Source organism: Pinus tabuliformis, chromosome 6 (genome assembly GCF_031772625.1).
Source record: "Pinus tabuliformis cultivar Carrire ecotype Pingquan chromosome 6, CPIR1, whole genome shotgun sequence".
NCBI classification, from domain to species: Eukaryota; Viridiplantae; Streptophyta; class Pinopsida; order Pinales; family Pinaceae; genus Pinus; species Pinus tabuliformis.
This window is the reverse complement of record NC_142292.1, coordinates 519,866,438-519,886,733: the sequence shown is the minus strand read 5'-3', so window position 1 is coordinate 519,886,733 and position 20,296 is coordinate 519,866,438. Positions and strand designations below refer to the sequence as shown.

The following is a 20,296-nucleotide window of genomic DNA, read 5'->3' as shown; positions in this document are numbered from 1 at the left end:
TCTCTTTCTTTCAGAGGTGACTATAGGCTTAAACTTTAGCTTGAGAAACCGTGACCCAGGGGCATCTCAGATGTCAAAATCACTCGGGCATTGCACTCGGCCTAGACCACACTAGCCCTTAAGAGGATTGGATTTTTGCTCACGATGTTTCGAACCGGTGACCTTCACATCACGGAATGACATAACAGTACAACCCATCACCATTTATTTTGTGCCCTGTGGGCCCCTTGTCTAATGTTATGTATAAACATTGTTACCTTTCTAATAAATATTAAGATAATGAAAAAAGTGTTTTTTTTAAATAATTGCCCGCCAATATAATATATATGTAATTCATATATATAATATTAAAACATTATTTAATATTATAGTAACTATGGTTACCCTAAATTTTTTTGACCATTATAGTAACAACATAATGATTGGAAAATCTTATCATGATAATAGTAATTTAATGGTTATATATATATATATATATATATATATATATATATATATAGATATGAGTAATATTAGTAATAATTTAATGGTTATATATATATATATATATAGATATGAGTAATATTAGTAATATTTATTATTAGATTTGGAATATGTTTTAAAGTAAATTTTTTTATTAGTAATATTTATTATTATATTTCAAATATGTTTTAAAAGTGGTTTTGTTCAGTTAAAAGTTTATTTTCCTTCAACCTAAAGAAGAACGATGAAATTGGATGGAAAAATTGCTTAACACTAGGTGATTTCTTTGTTTAATACATATAATAAAAAAAACAAACCATCACGATCCTTTGTTAAAATGATAAAAACAAATATTACGATAACAAAAACCATCAAATTTGGCAAATATTTTAGATTTGAAATTCCTTACCACTTAACCATTAAAAAAACAATAAACTTACATTCACAAGTAACAACCATAAATAACTTTGTTCAATGACTACTAAATTACTATAGGTTTTCGCACCGTTACCTATAATGTTCAATATCACATTATTCACGTATGAAGGATGCGTAACCATTAATTTTTCCCATACGTCAAGTTTTAAAAGGTGATTTGGACATTCACGAATTTGTTTTCTTGTCAAAAAATTATCATGGCTTTTTGCGCCCTCAGCGGCATTGCATTATCGAAAGTGAGTTTGCTGGTCCCCAAAAGGACCTAACATGATATGAGATAAAAGTAGATTATAGACCGATATGAAATTAAGATTAATTAAATCATATTGCGGAGATTGATATTGAAGTTGGAAATTATGATTAGGTTTAATAATTGAATAATAAAACGAATCTAGCAGCCGTCCAATCTAATAGTGTTAAACTTATCTACATGCTTTGGATGTATAGTTACATTTTCTCCTTTGTCAGGCTTTTTTCAAATGTCCATGTTCAATCTTGCTTGACTATTTTTTTTTCGGTTTATCACGTAAAAGTTAATTTAATTATTTTATCTTTTAAATTAAGATTAATTAAATCATATCCAAAATTAATGAATATACACAGTAGTGCAATAATTTCTTACATTAATGTGTTAGCAACCCTCTCAAAGCTTGTGCATTTGTGGTAGTAAATTTCAACGCACGCATTTCAATCTGCGAGACTCTCTGCTTCATTTTCCGAAGATGGGGAACGACTCTATTCAAACTATAGATCTGTTAAGTGGGTGTGCTTTCGTGATTATACTTTTTCTTTTAGTCTCACTGGATGCGTGGAAGGCGATCAAGAGAAAAGCATACTGGTTTCCCGGAGGATTTCTGGTTCTGAGCGCTCTGACTCTCCAATTCGTACGCTATGCTGATTATTCCACCGTTAATGTAATTTCAGTAATGCGAGATATAACAGAACATAAGAATGTGACTTCAGGAACAAAAGATAGCCGGAATGTGACTTCAGGAACAGAAGATAGCTGGAATGCGACTTTAACAAAAGAAATAAAAGCTGAGGGTCAGCACGTAATTGATAGCGGAAGACTTGTGATCTGTGTATTCATTGCTTGTTTGCTTCCAGGATTGGTAAGTTCTCGCTTTAGAAGTGTTTGGTCTGACATTGGAGCATTGGCATTAACCGTACTATCACATGTGCTTTTTGACATGTACTCGTCTCATAAGGTATGGAATGTGTTCAATGCTATTCTATGCACAGCCATTACATTGTTGGTTTTGCTCTCTATCTGCGCTGTCTTAGCTGGTAAGACTATTCGTATCATCATCCATAAAAAGCTTCATTCACTGGTCTCGTCTTGTAAAACTAAAAACTGTGGAAACATTAGGGATCATGTCCTCAGATGTTGGATTCTGGTTCGTTGTAGCCAACCAGAATATATTATGGCGAGGTCAGTTTTAAGTTCATTAGCCGGCCTGTTGGTCACAGCCTGTGTTATACTGATGGTCGTTAAATGGAGTTTGTTGCGTCAGATTGACTTTGAGGGTTCTGATACACTTCTTCAACTGAATAAAACAACTTTTCTTATTCAGTTCGCATTCGTCTTAGTGGGATGGATGGTTGTGTCATTCAGATGGTTAACAGCCGTCTTATATTTTCCTATATATAGATCGAGTTTAGTTCAAGTGGAGGACTTTTGGACCAGGAGTATTACTGAGTTGAAATATGGACCGTTAAACAGCCCCTTGTTTAGGGAGAAAATGAACCGTGACCTAACACAACTAGAAGGTCATATTGTGGATTTAATCATAGCAGTTCGGTTACACACATTGCTATTGTCCATTGGCCTTTTAGTGCAAAAACTTGTGGTCTTACTCAGCAAAGCTTCTTGCTTTCTCTCTTCGATTCTCTTCATGCCTGTAATAAAGATCCATGAAAAGTTTCTGCTGAGCAAAAAAGATTCACGATTTTCCAGTTATTGCATAACGATGCCTGGAGAAAGCGCCGAGAACATGTGGATAGCCAATGAATCGGCCTTTACGTCAACAAAGAAACATATGGAACAAGGCAGGGGTAGTACTGCAGTACTGATTAAAATGATAAAACGCCTGCAAACAGAGGATCCTGTTGCAGACAAAGGTAAAGAAACATCCCAGGAAAAGTATTTTAAGTATGATGGGCAAAAGTCCTGGAAAATGAGAGCGGTGTCATTGATCCATTTTATGTTGTGCTATTACAGTGACACTAATTCTGGAGTTGTTGATGATGCTTTTAAAGCTTGTTCTGAGGCATGGCCTCTGATGGACTTCGTTGAAAGTTCTGATACGGAAGCCAATTTAGCAAGTCTGGCAGCCGACGAGGAATTCAACACTCTTGAGAAGATTCGGAAGGAGAAACTGAAGGTGAAGCCCACTCAATCCGACGGAAAGCTGACTATCAGGAACCGAATGATACAGAATATAAAATCCAAACTTAAGCCAAGTCAATCCGATCACTCAAAGCTGACGATGATACAGGATATTGAATACAGGATTTCCAAAGGAAAAGAACATGCAAAGGGGGATAGGATGATGGCCGCTGCAAACTTGAGCTTGAAAACAACAAATATAGTTATCAAAAGGAAAAGGATTGATCTCGATTCTGCTAACGGTATCCATACTTTAGGGTACTTAGTGGCCAATGTTATTGTTCACTGCTTGGCAAATGAGCTAAATAACGCACTGACAGAAAAGTGCAGTAAATGGGCAGTGGAGGGTGAGGAACAAAAGATATATCATGCAGCCTTTATAGCAGGGAAAGCCATGGGTGTGTCAGATTTATTTCAGGTACAATTACTTATGCTGCACTGTAAATATTACAATGATTAACTCATCTCCCATTTAGTGAAAGTCAAAATACCAGTCTGAAATCCGCTTGTACTGAGATAGTAAATATATAAAGAACATTGTCATTTTATTTATTGTGCAGACTAGCCAGGGCAACAATGAAGTCCCTGAAGCAGATGTAGAGGAAGGCGAAGGCAACAACGCATGTGGAGGGGGCGTTGCACCTGAGGGCCAAGAAAACAACTCGTGTGGCATCCTTGAAGCTGTAGGCGCCATGCATGAAGATCTACAAGAAGCAGAAGATGATGCAGAATGCGGGGGCGATAATGAAGATCTACAAGAAGCAGAAGATGATGCAGAATGTGGGGGGATAATAACTGCTAAGCTTAATGAAGTCTAGAGTCCTGTTTGTATTCGTGTGAGCTGTTTGGACTTTGTGATTGTTGTTTAGTAGCTTCTGCATATAATGCTTTTGAAGTACAGTGTATAAATAGTTTTGTACAGCCTTTCGTCATGGTTTAGTTTTTTTTATGTACAACCTTTACTTTAGTTATTGAAATGTTTTGGAATAAAAAAGGACAAGTTATGGGTGATTTAAATTTTGTAATTTGTGAATATTTTTATTAAATGTTATAATTATGTTTTAGTTTCTGATTATTAATTATTTAATTTATATATTCTATTATTGAGTAATAAATGGTAAAATAATAATAGTAATACATGGGTTAGTATTTGGTTTTAGCCCTAGAATGAATGAAAAATATTATTTGTAATTATATGATTTTTATATTTAAATATTTAGATAATATAATATGATTTTTATATTTAAATATTTAGATAATTAATGTGTGATATTGGTTTATTTTGGTATAAATGTTTTTGGTTTAAATTATTGTTGGGTTTTGGAAGCATACTTAAAATAATTTAATTGATTGAGTTGATCTTTTTAAAATTTGTTAAAATATTATTTAAGATAGGTAATAAGATTTGTTTTGGTCAAAATCTTACAATTAGTGTTTCTGGCTTTTTTCAATAAAATAGTGCTATATAATTTTGAATAAGATTGTAATTTCATATTCTTTAAAATTTATTTTTGAATGTATGAATGAGTTCAACATTGAACACTCTGAAACCTAGGGTACTTAGATTCTTTATTTTACATAACTCAAATTTATGATTCTAAAAAAACTCTACTAACTTTAGATTAAAGTAAATAAGAAAAATGTCAAAAATATTCAAAACATCTGTTAACTAAATTAAGTTTTTTTTGCTAAATACCAATTATTTATGAATAATAATTAAAGATAATTAACTTTATTGATTAAATTATAATAAATTTTTATAAAGCCATTTTCCATTTATCATTATAAAAAATGAGCAGGACAGTGAAATCGCTTTGAATATTTTTGTTGAGATTACATAACATATCTTTGTTTTAAATACTATGGACATTGAAGTCACTTTGAATATTCTTTTTGAAATTAGATAAACTATATGTTTTAAATCTTCTGTATTGAGATTGAAGTTGAAAATTATGAGTAGTTTTGATAATTGAATAAGAAAGAAAAAAAATTAGCAGTCCAATCTAATAGTTTTAATGTCATTTCGCTAATCTGGATGTATATAGTTGACACCATAATAATTAACTTTGGAGGTATCTGGTCCACACTATAATGAACATCATAAACGAAAGTGGGCGAGTAATAGTCTCCTCCAATCATCTTGCGAGGGGTGGTCTTGGCGTGCTGAGAAGTGACCTCATAATTATCTTGAGATGTATCCGGTGCCTTAATTTGAGAGGGTCAATCTTCATCTTATCCACACCTTTACTATGTTCTTCTATACATTCGCTTTCTTTTCTCCTTTCTTACGACTTTTTCAAATGTCCATTTCAGTCTTGATTTAATATTTTAATACGGATTTTCTTTTATTATTACATTTTTTTAAAATTGAATAAATATGGACATGCACTCTTTGCTCGTCGCTGGCGATCTCAACCTCACCTTAGGCTCAGAGGAATGTTGGGGCCACGGCATTCCTGTAGACAGACTGGCAGTTAGAATGAGGATGGAGTTATTTAACCGAAACCTGGTCGACATCTGCCCGGCCGTCATGATCCCCACCTGGGACAACGGTAGATTGGAATCTGCCTATATAGCGAAAAGATTAGACCGCTTCCTCCTCCATCATAGTATTATTCGTCAATGGGGGATGCCAAAGGCAACGACAGGCGGGGAGCTCACCTCCGATCACAAGCCCATCCTCCTAGAATGGGCTCAGGCGGACCGAAGGCTTGGCTACTCATTTAAATTCAACTCCATACACCTCCAGGACGAATCATTTAATGAATTTATTAAGAAATGCTGGGAAGAAATCATCAATTCGCAAGACGCCTTCCTCTTAACCTTTCGAGATAAGATCCAACTCCTAAGGGTCAAAACTAAGTCATGGCAGCATTCAAAAAAGATTATGGATGCACAGGACCTCATTGGCATCAACTCTGAAATAGAGCGAATCGTCTCCTCCATTCACATCAGTGGCAGAACTCTTGAAAAGGCCTCCTCACTATGCTCCCTCGAAAGGAAAAAACGGGCGTTACTCCTTAAAGAAGAGGCCACCTGGCGGCTCAAAAGCCGGGCCATCTGGCTTAAACACGGTGACAGCAACTCTCGTTTCTTCCACTCCTTCGCAAACGGTCGCCGCCTCAAAAATTCCATCTGGAAAATCAAAAATGACCAAGGACAGAGCTTCTCCGCCCACCACGACATCGCCGCCGAGGCTACTCGCTTCTTTAAGCATCAATACTCGAGACAACACAACGACCTCAATGACTCGTTTTGGGCGGTTGAACATCTTCCAACCATGTTCGACGATGAGGCTAATGATGCTTTCTTCAGGTCTGTTTCGGAGGAGGAGCTTTCAGCTACCATCAAGTCTTTCAGCAATGATAAGTGCCCCGGCCCTGATGGATGGCCGATGGAATTTTTTGCACACTTTTTCGAGCTCTTTAAAAAAGACCTCCTCTGCATGGTCGATATGTCCCGCCTGTCCGGGAACATCAACAGTGCTCTTTTAGCCACTTTTATCGCCCTAATCCCAAAGTCTGAAAATCCTTCCACCTTTGGCGATTATAGGCCGATTTCGTTGTGCAACTCTCTGTATAAGATCATCTCAAAAATAATTGCCGACAGGTTGAAGAAGGTCCTCAACTCATTTATATCCAAAGAGCAGCACGCCTTCCTCAAAGACAGGCTCATAATGGATGCGGTTGCCATGACTCAGGAGTGTATCCACTCTATCTGCTCCAAGAACATCAACGCTGCCGCTCTCAAAATTGACCTCAAAAAGGCCTTCGACTGCGTTGACTGGAGTTTTCTCAACATTCTCCTCTCTAAAATCGGATTGAGGCCTCCGGCTATCAAATGGATTATGGCTTGCGTGGAATCCGTCCAGTTCTCGGTTATTATCAATGGGGTTCCATCCACTTTCTTCCATGCTGAACGAGGACTCCGTCAGGGATGCCCTCTCTCCCCGCTCCTCTTTATCTTGGTTATGAACTGCCTCAGCTCTCACATCAACTATGCCGTGGGCGAAGATAGATACAAGCCGGTCCGCATATGCAGGGACATCTCCCTCTCCCACAATTTCTTTGTTGACGATATCCTCCTCTTCGCCATGCTCTGTAAGCAATCATGGATTTTCCTCTTCTTGCTTTTCAAAAGATTTCAAGCTGCCACTGGTCTCTCCATCAACTGTGGAAAATCAGTTTTGTATCATAATAATTCGGATCCTGCACTGGCCCAATGGATAGCTGATCGCTTTGGAATCAATCTTGCCCTCTTAAAGGACGGCTTCACCTACCTAGGCTTTCGCCTCAAAGCAATGGGGTCGCAATGTTTAGATTGGGCATGGCTGGTGGACCGCTTCCTCCACAAGATCTCTAAATGGGAAATGCGCCTTCTCACTCTTGCGGGCAGATACATCCTCATTCGGTCTGTCCTCACTCAACTGTCTGTTTACTGGTGCCACCTTTTTGTTCTTCCATCTTCTATTATCAAGCAACTGACCTCCATTGCCGCTATTTTCTTATGGAGCGGTCGTTCCTCACCATTAAAACTCCATCTGGTTAAGATGGGTTCCATCTCTCGGCCCAAAGAAAAAAGTGGATGGGGCCTTCTTGATATGCAACACTTCGGTAAGGCGCTCATATGCAAATCCATACACAGGGGTTTTTTTGGCAATGGACCGTGGAGTCTTTTGATGAAACAGAAGTATCTAAAAGGCCGGCCTTTGGCTTACTGGTTCCACCGATCCACTCTTGGCATTCGTTCTGGCTCCCCCATCTGGCTCTGCTTCAAAAAGGTTCTCCCTTTCTTCAGGAAACACCTCAAATGGACTCTTTTCTCTGGCTCCTCAATCCTTATTGGCATAGACCCCACTCTCTTCAACCTGGAGTCTATGATCCCCCCTTCTCTTCTCCTTTTCTTCCACTCCAGAGGCTTATTCACTTGGAACTCCCTCATAGACTCCTGGTCGTCCCTTCATCCCATTTGGAAAACTGACCTCCAACTTGCCATCCCTCCCCCTCTCCGCCCCCTGTGGCTCTCTTTCACCTCCCATTTCTCTCACCAGGGGATCGTCCAACATGGCAATAAAGACTCCCTCATCTGGTCCACCGACTCCAATATCCATCTCGTCTCTGTCCGAAAAATTTACTCCTCCTCCATTGCTGATCTCCCCCCTCTCCCCTCCTTTTTTCCTGTTAAGCTCTGGAAGGCCCCTTGCCCTCTAAAAACCATCCTTTTCTCTTGGCTGCTCTTCTTCGACAAAAACCTCTCCTGGGATGTTTTACAGAGGAAAGGCTGGCACGGGCCTGGTAGATGTGTTCTCTGCCTTCAGGAGAATGAATCCAACTTACACATGTTTCTACAATGCCCTGCTGCTCAAGCAATCTGGTATGATCTCTCGACTCTTCTCAGTTTTCCTCACTGTTCATTCTCCTCCGTTCAGGATGCTTTTTTATGGTGGGCGGATCAAAGCTCCGACAGACAAGCTCTCTTCTGTCTCACATGCTGGAATATTTGGACGTGGCGGAATCGACGCATTTTTCAGGCCTCCTGCCTGCCGTTGCTCTCTATTCTGCCTCTTATCATGGGATCCATGCCCCCTCAGGCTGACTGAAGATGCTTCTTATCCATGCGCCTTGGCGCTCAGGTTTCTGCATATATGTATATGTTTCTCACATGCCATCTATATGGCTGTTACATGCTTGTTTTTTTCATGTTTTTCCATTGATCTGCTGCTGCAGATGCTCTATCTCTTTTTGATAACAGGTCGACACTCTCTCCATCGTTTATGATGCTTTGCACAGCAACTGCTTTTACTCTCATGTCGTCCCATGCGCCTCCTTTCTCTCTATCAGGCAATCATTCTGTCAATTATCAGCCGCAACTGTGCGCTCATTCGGATCTTATATCCATATATTTTCCAAGATTATGGTCCACAAAATGTAACTCGATCAATATATTTTACTCAATATATAACATGCCGATTTTTTCCTTCTGAAAAAAAAACTTAAGTTAATTTTGAATTTTGAATTTATATATAATTAAAATTAATTAAATCAGAGCCGATAGTTGAGCAATTTCTTAAATTAAATTAATGTGTGAGCAACCCTCTATGCTTGTGCATTTGTTGCAATAAATTTCAACGCGCACATTTCTTACTGGGTAGTGAAGGTAGGAATCTGCAAGACTCTCTACTTCATTTTTCGCAGATCGGGAATAGGTGTGCTTGGCTGATTATATTTTTTCTCTTAGTCTCACTGGATGCCACTTTGGAAATTTAATTTTTATTTGTATCGGTTGTGATTGGAAATTTAATTCTTATTTATTTTTTATTTGTTTTAATTGTGATTTTTATTATGTAAAGGAATTATTTTTATTTATTTTTTATTTGTTTTAATTGTGATTTTTATTATGTAAAGGAATTTGTTTTTATTAGTTAGGAGTTGTTAAGATTTAAATGTTTTTTAGATTGGTGTGATTAAAATATTTTCTCAACTAAATAATTGTGTGTCCAATTTAATTTACTTAAACAACATTTCATCTAAATATATATTTGATCAATAAATAAATGATATACTGTAAATTTTTATGTATTAGTAGAAGGGGATCAAGAGAAAAGCATACTGGTTTCCAAGAGCATTTCTGGTTCTCAGCTCTTACTCTCTAATTCATAAGCTATGTTGATTATTCCAGTGTCAATGTAATTTCAATAATACAACATATAACATAAGATAAGAATGTAACTTCAAAAATAGAAGATAAGAATGTAATATCAAAAACAGAAGATAAGAATGCAACTTTAGTAGCAAAAGATATAACAGGTGAGGTTCAGCACATAATTGATAGCGGAAGACATGTGACATGTGTATTCGTTGCTTATTTGCTTCCGGGATTCGTAAGTTCTCGCTTTAAAAGTGTTTGCGCCAACATTTTCTCGCTTTATAAATGTTTGCGCCAACATTGGAGCACTGCATTAAGCGTAATGGCACATGTGATTTCTGACATGTATTGGCATTAAGCGCAATGGCACATGTGGTTTCTGACATGTATTATGGCAAGGTTAGTTTTAAGTTCATTAACCTGCCTTGGTCACAGTTTTTGTTAGGAGTTGTGTTAGTGTGATTTTTTAGAAGTTTTTATAGTGGGTTTTTTTGGTGTAATTTCTCTAAAATTTGGTAGGAATTTATTGAAATCACAAGATTGATGGGTGATCCTCTGCAATCGAAGTGCCGTAAAGGTAAAGGTTTTCCACGGTGCTGAATCCATATATATAGTCAAAAAACAATTTTAAGTAATACAAATCAAAAAAACAATTTTTAATAATACAAATCAAGATTTCACCTCAATTTTTTCCACATAACACCAGAAAATCCAAATAATCACACTAAAGACAACTCCTTTGTACTATACTCAGAGTATGGAGTTTGTTGGGTGAAATTGAATTTGATGCTTATTCATTGAATACACGTCAGAAAGCACATGTGCTAGTTAACGTAAGGCTCTCTACTTCGGCAAGCAATATTTGCTATGTTATTGGGTATTTAATGTCTCTAAAATGTATCTGGCAGTACTATGAAATGGATAGCCTCCATCCACCATACATAAAACCATGCATCCATCCATCGCAGGAACATACATGCATCGCATCAGCACCAGTAACTGCTAAGCTTATTGAACTCTAGAGTCCTATGTGTATTCGTATTCGTGTGGCAAGTTTGGACTTTGTGATTGTAATTTAGTAGCTTCTACATATAATGCTTTTGAAATACAGTGAATAAATAGTTTTGTACTAGTTTTTTATTTTTATTTCTATATACAGTTATTGAGATGCTTTCAGGTTTAGCTTTTCATGCATTCATAAGCGCACCCCATTCTAGCAGTCCTAGTAATCAATGTCTAACCATGAGGACAAGCATTGCGCAGTCTTAGAAAACAGTGTTTGTAGAGTCCTTGGAGATAGTAATTACGTAGTCCTTATCAGAAGACATTGCGCAGCTCCTCGACATTGTGCAGTCGTTGAGGAAAATGACTGCGTAGTTATTAGGAATAGTGCCTACGTTCTCCTTATCCATAATCAGTGCACAATTCCAGTGGACGGTGATAGTGCAATTCTTCGAGTTAGCATTGTCACACTTCTTAGTGGTGGCCATCTCACTCTTGTGTGATCTCCTTGTATAAATAGTCTCAATCAGAGCTCCTTTCACAACCATCTTTTGCATTCAAGCTTAATGCACTTTAGAGCATGAGGAGGATTCTCTCACTCTTAGTTGTAACTGTGTTGTGCTATCATTCAGGTGAGTCTTCTAAACTCTCCTTTCACTTTCATGATTTTCATCCTGGCTTGCTATCACATTTCTGGTTTTCACTTTTCTTTAGCTTCTCAAGTGTTGTTTTTACTTATTCTTAAGTTGTGATTTTTCCTACTTTCATTCTTAAATGCATTGCTTTTGTTTTATTTAGGTTGGCATATGTGGCTTTCACTTGTTTTCACAATCTTAATATCACTTTATCACACTTTTAGGGGTAGCTCCAACACACTTTCTAGCCAGCACTAGTTGATGTTATGTATATTAACTCATATTTTTAATTCATTATATATTTTTATAAAATGAAATGATTATTTAAAATGAATATATATAAAAAAGAATTTCTTTCTTTCATAAATACACAACTTTGTATATTCCATATGAGGAAGGTATGTATATTGTCGATGTTGTAGGAATTGAACCTGGGTAAGATATTTTTTCGATTGAAATTATAAAGTGTCTTTCACTTTTCCATACAATTGAAGAATGATATATATATATATATATATATATATATAATTGAAATTGTAAAGTCTCTTTCACTTGTCTTGAAGAATGATTTAAAAAATTAATTTTGTGTTAAAAATAACTCTACTTATATTGTATTTTAATTAAATATATCATCATCTATGTATTGATGGTAGTTTTACTTCAATGTTGTCTCAATACTCTTTAAAATATGAATGAGGATTTTTTCCATCACTTTAAGATAGTCAAAATGGTTTTGTTCCCACATGTTTTTCTAGCATATGACATGTACTATTTTTACACTGAAGGTGTCTCACTATGGGGTTGGGTTGGACAGACACTATTCATCCTAGCCAATAGTATCCATCCTTTTTTGTCTCCCTCCATCAAACAATTTTTTACCACATGACACTTTGAACAATGCAATATGTCAACCTCATTGTCAACAACTCTTGGGCCATGGCACTCTAAATAGTGCAGGTCATCCAACTCACTACCAATATATCTAACCTGATAAGTGCAAATATTTCCAAGAACGCCCAAAAAAGGAAATTGGGAAGTAGTATCACACACCATATCCAAAGTGCTGGCTTGTCATTTGAGTCCACAATAACTCACATAATCCTCTTAGTCATGATTCTCTTATACTCTTGCGAAGTATCCAAAAAAGCAGCATGAGGCCCTCCAAATTCCATCGAAACCCCAAACCTCTGCGTAGATTTGATGGCCATATATGCTATGAACACCCTAGAGATGTCATTTTTGCCAAAGCCAATAGATGTAGCAATGATATCCTTAACACCACTAGCATATTCATTCCTTAGGCATACTTGGAGTTACTAGAACCCCTCAAGCATATTGGACTAAAACCCCTCAAGCATCCTTGGAATTAATGTAATCAAAATCCTTCAAAACAACATTCAACAATTTCACATGAAGGGTGCCTCTCGAATCGACATGGATTTGTTGCAATAGTCCTTTCATTGAGGAGAGAAGCGTTGGACATGGGAAAGATGGTGAGATTTGTAATCATCATTTGGAGACTCAAGAATTCTCCAGCCTCCCCTCAGAAATCTCTGCCTAGTCAATCTTTTGTCTAGCTCTTTGAATGTTTTCCTTGACTTGTGTTGACCTAAATGGTAGAATCAACGGTGTGAAAACTGCTCCTTTTTTCCTTCACAATTTTCCTTGCCTAGCATGGCAACATAATAAACCAATAATTTCCTCAATACTCAAAGAATTAAAGAAGGACTTGTATAAATTACGTGGTGATTTAGCTATTTCCTTGTGTAATTTTCTATCATTCATCTTACTCTGGGTATAGCCAAATTCTACAATGGAAAATTTCCATTAGCGAGTAAGCAACCATGAAAGCAGAAGGCTTCTTTTTGTAATCCAACACTTTTTATGTTTTTCTTGGAATAAGAACATTAGCCTCATTCGAAAAGTAGTATTAACTAGATTAATGGAATCTCATAGGAGGACCCATTGTGGAGCATGGGGAATGTCATTGGGCTCTAGGACTTCAATGGAGATCAATCTCGTGCCTTTGTGGAAATCTAGGGTTAGTGACATTGTGTGGCAAAGAAAAGACAATTAGCTGGAAATCACATACTTAGGGAAAGGTATGTCAACACTTTGTGCCCATGCATAGGTTATGAGTAGTGGATTTGCCTCATGGCACTTGCATTGGATATTTTGGAAGACCTTATGCACATGCATTCAATGGTGGGCTTTGTTTGTGGTGCTTGGGCTAGAGAGTTTTGCATTAATTAATATTATAAAATAGTTTTATTAAATAAATAAAATTCTCTCTCTCTCTCTCTCTCTCTCTTTCTACAAATTTAAAACACATGTTAGTGATGTTCTTGGCCATTTGGCAGTCATCCGAATTTAATGCCCTTTGTTGGAAATGGCACCATTTTTGTTTTGTTACTTGAGTTTTGGAATGACTACATGTCAATTGGTGTAATGAAATAGAGCTAGGAATCACCACCATCATCAAATACTATGTATTTTCCAATGCAATGAGATACTAGATATGCTAGCCGTGGAACACCTATGCTTTTGGAGAGGCTCAATGTGTCTTGTTGTCTCCAAATCGAGTGGGGTGCTCGAGTAGTGGAGAATAATAAATCCAATATTAATTTGGTCCACTATTAAATATACACTATTTGAAGAAAATTCTCGTCATGGGTGAAATCGAAAGTGGTCATCACGACTAAATGTGTTGTTGCTACATATATAAGACACTTGGTTGATTCTTTAGTTTCCACTTTGCAATGAAGTTAGGATTATTTGCTAGTATATCTAGCATTCTTTGAATCCGCATTATAATCAATGCAATACATGCTACACCAAGTTGCATCATCGGATGTAAGTGTAGTCATACATTTCATATATCTCAATTTTTTTCAAATGTTTTTTATATAATATTTATTCTATTAGAAATAAGGTTTTTATATTTAGTGATTAAATTATTCAAAATGATCTTCTCAAAAATTCTATTCCTTTGGTGTATCATTAGACCTTTAAAAATAATTACCAATAATATTCACTATTATATATTCCATTCACAAAAAATGCATACATATTCCCTTCATAAAGAATGTGTAAGCATTACTATTTAGCATGCCAACATGCATCTAGAGGTAGCTAGAAAGAATATAGAAACAACTAATTACTAGAAATCTCAAAGTTAAATCCACCATCCCATACGAAATCATTTTGGCTGAAGTAGGTACTTTTCCATTGGAGGCAACAACCATAACTAGGTTAATAAGCTATTTAAATAAGACTAGAAACATGGATAACGAGTGTTGGCCCAAGATGGCTATGGAAAAGGGATTAGATTAGACGAAGTAAAACAAAAAGTGTTTGAGTAAGTGGAATATCAAGTTACATGAATTCCCTAGCACCAATGAAGAAATAACAAAGTTGTAATGGAAACATTTAGGACTACCATGTGGACCAATCACAATGGTCGTAAAAGCACACACTGCATCAAAGAGTTCAATCAAACTTGTGACCATGATGAGAAAACATATTTAGGAGCATTTATTAAAGGAAAAGCAAGGGTGCTAGTGGCATAGCTGAGGATAGGGTCACATCACCTTAGATGTGAGACTTCTAGGTGGAAGATCCCAAAGAAAGTTTGGAAAGAGAGAACTTGCATTTTGTACGATAAAGGTGTGGTGGAAACTGAATGGCACTTTGTCTTGAAGTGTGCCACATTCAATGTGAAAACAATCTAAAAGTTAATATCATGCACCATCTATTTGACAAAGATAAAATCAATCACATTATTAACCTTCTAGTCAAAACTCATAAAGAAGATCCAACCTAAAAAAATATGAAAATAAATTAAAATTGTTATTATACGAGTCCCTTAAATTACTAAGCCTCCTTGAACATCATTAAAATTATTGCATTCGTGTGGATTTAAAAGGTGAGCTCGACATTCACTATTTTGTTTTCTTGTCAAAGAATCTTTATGGCCTTTTTGGCCCTTTTCCATTTATCATTATCGAAACCGAGCTTTCACTCCCCTTAATAGGCTAGATTGAAATTACTAAATTACTTTGCATACTTTTGTTGAAATTATATGATTTAAATACTATGGACATTGAAATTGTCTTCATCTACACATTCATCCTTTGTAGGTCTTTCTCACAGATCCATATGCAGTCTTTCTTTTGTATTTTAACGCGTACTTTAATCTTTTTATTGTCACGTTTTTATGGACATTGCAATGAAAAACTATGTTTCGAATATTACGATGATGGAGATTGCAATGAAAATCATGTTTTCTTGTCGAGTAATCTTTACGCCCTTTTTTACTATTTTTGATATGTCAAGATTCCACATATTTTGTTTTCACTATTTTGTTTTCTTTGTCGAGGAATCTTTACGCCCTTTTTCACCCTTTTCCATTTATCGTTACCGAAAGTGCGCTTGCAGTCCCCTTAAATTTTAATACGCGACCGTGAAATCAGATTATATGATTTATATATTATTGACGATGAAATCACTTTGAAATTAAAAAACTATATGTTTTAAATATTAAGTTGATTGAGATTGAAATTGAAAATTATGAGTAGGTTTAATAATCAAAAGAATCTAGCCGTCCAATCACTACCTTATTAAGTTGATTGAGATTGAAATTGAAAATTATGAGTAGGTTTAATAATCAAAAGAATCTAGCCGTCCAATCACTACCTTTCGCTGATCTAGATGTTGGTCCATATTCTAATAATTTACTTTGGACGTATGTGGTCACTTAATTTGACGGCCAATCTTCAATCATCCTTATCCATCTCATCCACGTTTTCGCTATGCTCTTCTACACATTTATCCTTTGTCACGTATTTTAACGCGTATTTTAATATTTTTATAATCACGTTTCTAAAGTTAAATAATTATGACTTAAGTTAATTTAATTATTTTAAATTGTAAATTAAAATTAGTTAAATCAAAGCCAAAATTAATAAATCTACACATTAGTCAACTATTTTTTAAATCAATGTGTTAGCAACCCTCTTGGTGTATATTTCGACGCGTACATTTTTTTACTGATCACTGCAGCGAGACTTTTTATTTCATTTTTCAAAGATGGCGAGTGATTATGTTCAAACTATAGATATGGAGGCTTTACTCAATGAACCTCTCACACATTTGTCGCACACTAAACAATACCCTTAATTTTGCTACATATTGGAAAATAACTCTAAATTTCACATTATTTAACCCTCTAACAATACCGTCTTCCCAATTTTAAAAAAAAAAACCTACTTTCATTAGATTGTAGGTATCCATTTTTTCATTAACATTTTGTATACCTTTTTATATTTTTTCATTAACTTTGAACTTCACCTTTTATACTTGCCAATATAAAAACACTTTACCCACTATTATATGCTCAATATATTATGTCATCTTTCTTCAATATATATTACCTAATATGAACACACATGGTATGGTAGTTCTACCTTAGTCAAGCCCCAATGACTATAGATCTGTTAAGTGGGTGTACTTGCGTGATTGTAATTTTTCTCTTACTCTTGTTGGATGTGTGGAAGGTGATCAAGAGAAAAGCATGCTAGTTTCGAGGAGGATTTCTAGTTCTTAGCGCTCTTACTCTTCAATTCATAAGTTATGCTGATGATTCGACCATCAATGTAATTTTAGTAGCATCAGATATAAAACATGAGGATGTGGTCAAGTGCCCAATGATTCAACTCGTATTTGATAGTGGAAGACTTATGATCTATGTATTCATTGCTTATTTGCTTTTGGGATTCGTAAGTTCTCGCTTTAGAAGTATTTGGGCCAACGCTGGAGCATTAGCATTAAATGTACTAGCACATGTGATTTCTTACATGTATTTGTTTGAAAAGATATGGGTCACTGTGTTCAATGCTATTCTATGCGCATCCATTACGTTATTTCTTTTGATCTCTATCTGTGTTGTCTTAGTTGGAAAAACCATTTGTATCATCATTAATCAAAATATTATGATTCACTAGTCTCATCATGCTCTAATTAACGTAGAAATTGTTGAAAAGTGGAGGATCATGTGCTCAAATGTTGGGTTTTGGTTCGTTCTAGCCAACCCAAATATATTATGGGTAGGTTAGTTTTAAATTCATTAGTTGGAATGTTTCTCATAGTTTGTGTTATACTAATTGCCTTTGATTCCCAAAGTGATAGTCTTCAGCTCTATCATCTCCTCAATGGTGTAGGTTTTAACCCCGTACAGAAATTACTTGCATACAAATTCTAAAACATAAAAATAAAAACAATAGCGAGAGCATAACACATATACACAAAGATTTTCCACTACATCCCAAAACTGGGATTACCAACTTGATTTTTCATTATGTTCCTTTCAATGTTACAATACATATTTATACACGCCGAAGCATCCAATACCATGGACCGAAAACCATCGCGTCTAAAACCATGGACCCAAAACCATCGCGTCCAAAAGCATGTGGGAAAATCATGCACAAAACCATAGGTGGGTCCATCCAACCTAACATAGGGTCCAAAAAAAAAATTCCAGGGCGCTGCCCTGAACCCCATAGAGTGGGGTTACCTACACCCCTCAAACCCCCTGTGACCCCCCCTTAGCAAAATCGGCACAACGAAGGGGGGGCTTTGCCCCCCTTCTAACCCCCCGGTTAACTACATGGGCTAGTCATGGAAAGAATATAACACAACCCAACATTCTCCGACTTGTTGTTTTCTTTCCATGGGAAGCCAAAAGAGAGCTTAGTCATTTATCCATCCCTACAACACCCATTGTTTCTCTACACTAAGAGAATTTCTTGGAGCTCACAGATTTTGTCAATGCATCTGCAGTATTCTTCAAAGTGTCCACCTTTACCAGCAACACCTTTTTTTCTTCTATCATATCCCTCACAAAGTGATACTGAACATCAATGTGCTTTGTCTTTGAATGATATGCAGGGTTCTTTGCCAAGAAAATTGCACTTTGGCTGTCACAGTCTATCTTATAGCTCCTTGTACTAACCCCATACTTGAACACAATCTCTGCAACCAAACTGCTTCCTTACTTGCATGAGTGTCTACCATGTATTCTGCCTCTGTAGTTGATAGTGCCACTATAGATTGTTTCTTACTCATCTAACTGACTGCACCTCCAAATAGGTTAAACACATACCCACTTGTAGATATTCTCTGATCCAAATCTCCAGCCCAATCTGCATCAACAAAGCCACGAATATCCAACACTCTGTCCAATCCTGGTCTTCCTTGGTAGCACAAACCATAATCACTAGTGCCACACAAATACCTGAAAACCCGCTTCACTGTTGTCCCATGCTCCTTCCCTAGTTTTGACATAAACCTGCTCAATACTCCCACTGCATGTGAAATGTCCGCTCTAATATAGACCATTACATACATCAGGCTACCGACTACACTTGCATATGGAACACGAGACATGTCCTCTTCCTCTTCTTGTGTCTTCGGACACTGTTCAGCAGATAACTTCACACCTACAGGAATAGGAACTTTCACCGGTTTACTATTTTGCATATTAAACCCCTGCAATATTGTCTCGACATACTTTCTCTGGTTTAACCATAGCTTCCTCTTTGTCCGATCTCGTTTAATTTCCATGCCCAAAATATAGTTTGCAGCACTAAGATCTTTCATGTTGAATTTGGAGGACAAGTGGGTCTTCGAATCCTGGATAATTTCTTTGTCATTTCCAACTAGCAACATATCATCCACATACAAGACCATATAAATAACACAGTCACCAATTAATCTAAAATTCACACAGTGATTTGCTTTGCTTCTGGTGAAGCCAAGTCCCCGTATAAATGTATCAAAATTTTGATACCACATCCTTGGTGACTGTTTTAGCCCATGCAGAGACTTCTTTAACTTGCATACCAATGCTTTCTTACCCTTCACCGCAAACCTTCAGGTTGCTTCATGTAGATCTCCTCTTCCAGATCCCCGTGAAGAAATTCTCTCTTCACATCCATCTGTTCTACCTCATAATCAAAAGAAGTAGCAACATATAACAGTAATCTAATAGAAGCTACCTTGGCAACAGGAGAAAAAATATCACCAAAATCAATTCCCGACACTTGGGACTAACCTTTTGCTACCAACCGAGCTTTGTATTTCTCCACCTTTCCTTTTGCATTTGTCTTCTTTTTGAACACCCATTTGCTTCCAATGGGTTTCCTTTCAGCTGGAAACTCCACCAGATCCCAAGCCTCATTTTTGTGCAAAGACGCCATTTCATCAACCATGGCCTCTTTCCAGAGTTTTCCATCCTCTGAATCTATTGCTTCCTTCACAGTTCTGGGATCATCATCAGTAACAGATAAAGAAAAATTTGAATGGAAATCATATGGATTATACCTTTCCGGCTGCCTTCTTTCTTGAACTGATCTTCTCACACCCAGAGTTTGTGGCTCTTCATCTTTTGATTGCTCCTCTGCTGTAGAGTCTGATTCTTCCTCCTTAATCTCAAACTCTATCTTCTTAGGTTATTTTGGTTGGACTTCATGTTTAATAACATCTTTCACCTCTCTGAACACCACATCTTGGTTGTACACAACCTTCCTTGTTACTGGGTTCCAAAGCTTATAAACCTTTAAACCATCCTTATACCCAATAAATATGCACTTTTCAGATTTGCTATCCAACTTGGTTCATTTCTCCTTTGGAACATGTACATATGCATCACATCCAAATACCCTCA

The 20,296-nt window shown here is 36.5% G+C and overlaps 1 protein-coding gene across 1 annotated transcript; it reads left to right on the top strand.

The window, feature by feature from the left end:
• The first annotated feature begins 1,572 nt into the window (after positions 1-1,572).
• LOC149259592 (uncharacterized) lies at positions 1,573-4,217 on the top strand. The gene is made up of 2 exons (XM_089376368.1): positions 1,573-3,707; positions 3,850-4,217. Exons 1-2 carry the CDS (start codon positions 1,623-1,625, stop codon positions 4,105-4,107), a joined length of 2,343 nt encoding a protein of 780 aa, XP_089232494.1. The 5' UTR covers positions 1,573-1,622; the 3' UTR covers positions 4,108-4,217.
• The last annotated feature ends 16,079 nt before the right edge of the window (positions 4,218-20,296 follow it).

Excerpts from the sequence above, each read along its gene's own strand:
- LOC149259592 (XM_089376368.1), top strand. The coding sequence starts at position 1,623 with ATGGGGAACGACTCTATTCAAACTATAGATCTGTTAAGTGGGTGTGCT. Across the intron at positions 3,708-3,849 it reads GTGTGTCAGATTTATTTCAG|ACTAGCCAGGGCAACAATGA; the intron begins GTACAATTACTT and ends TTTATTGTGCAG.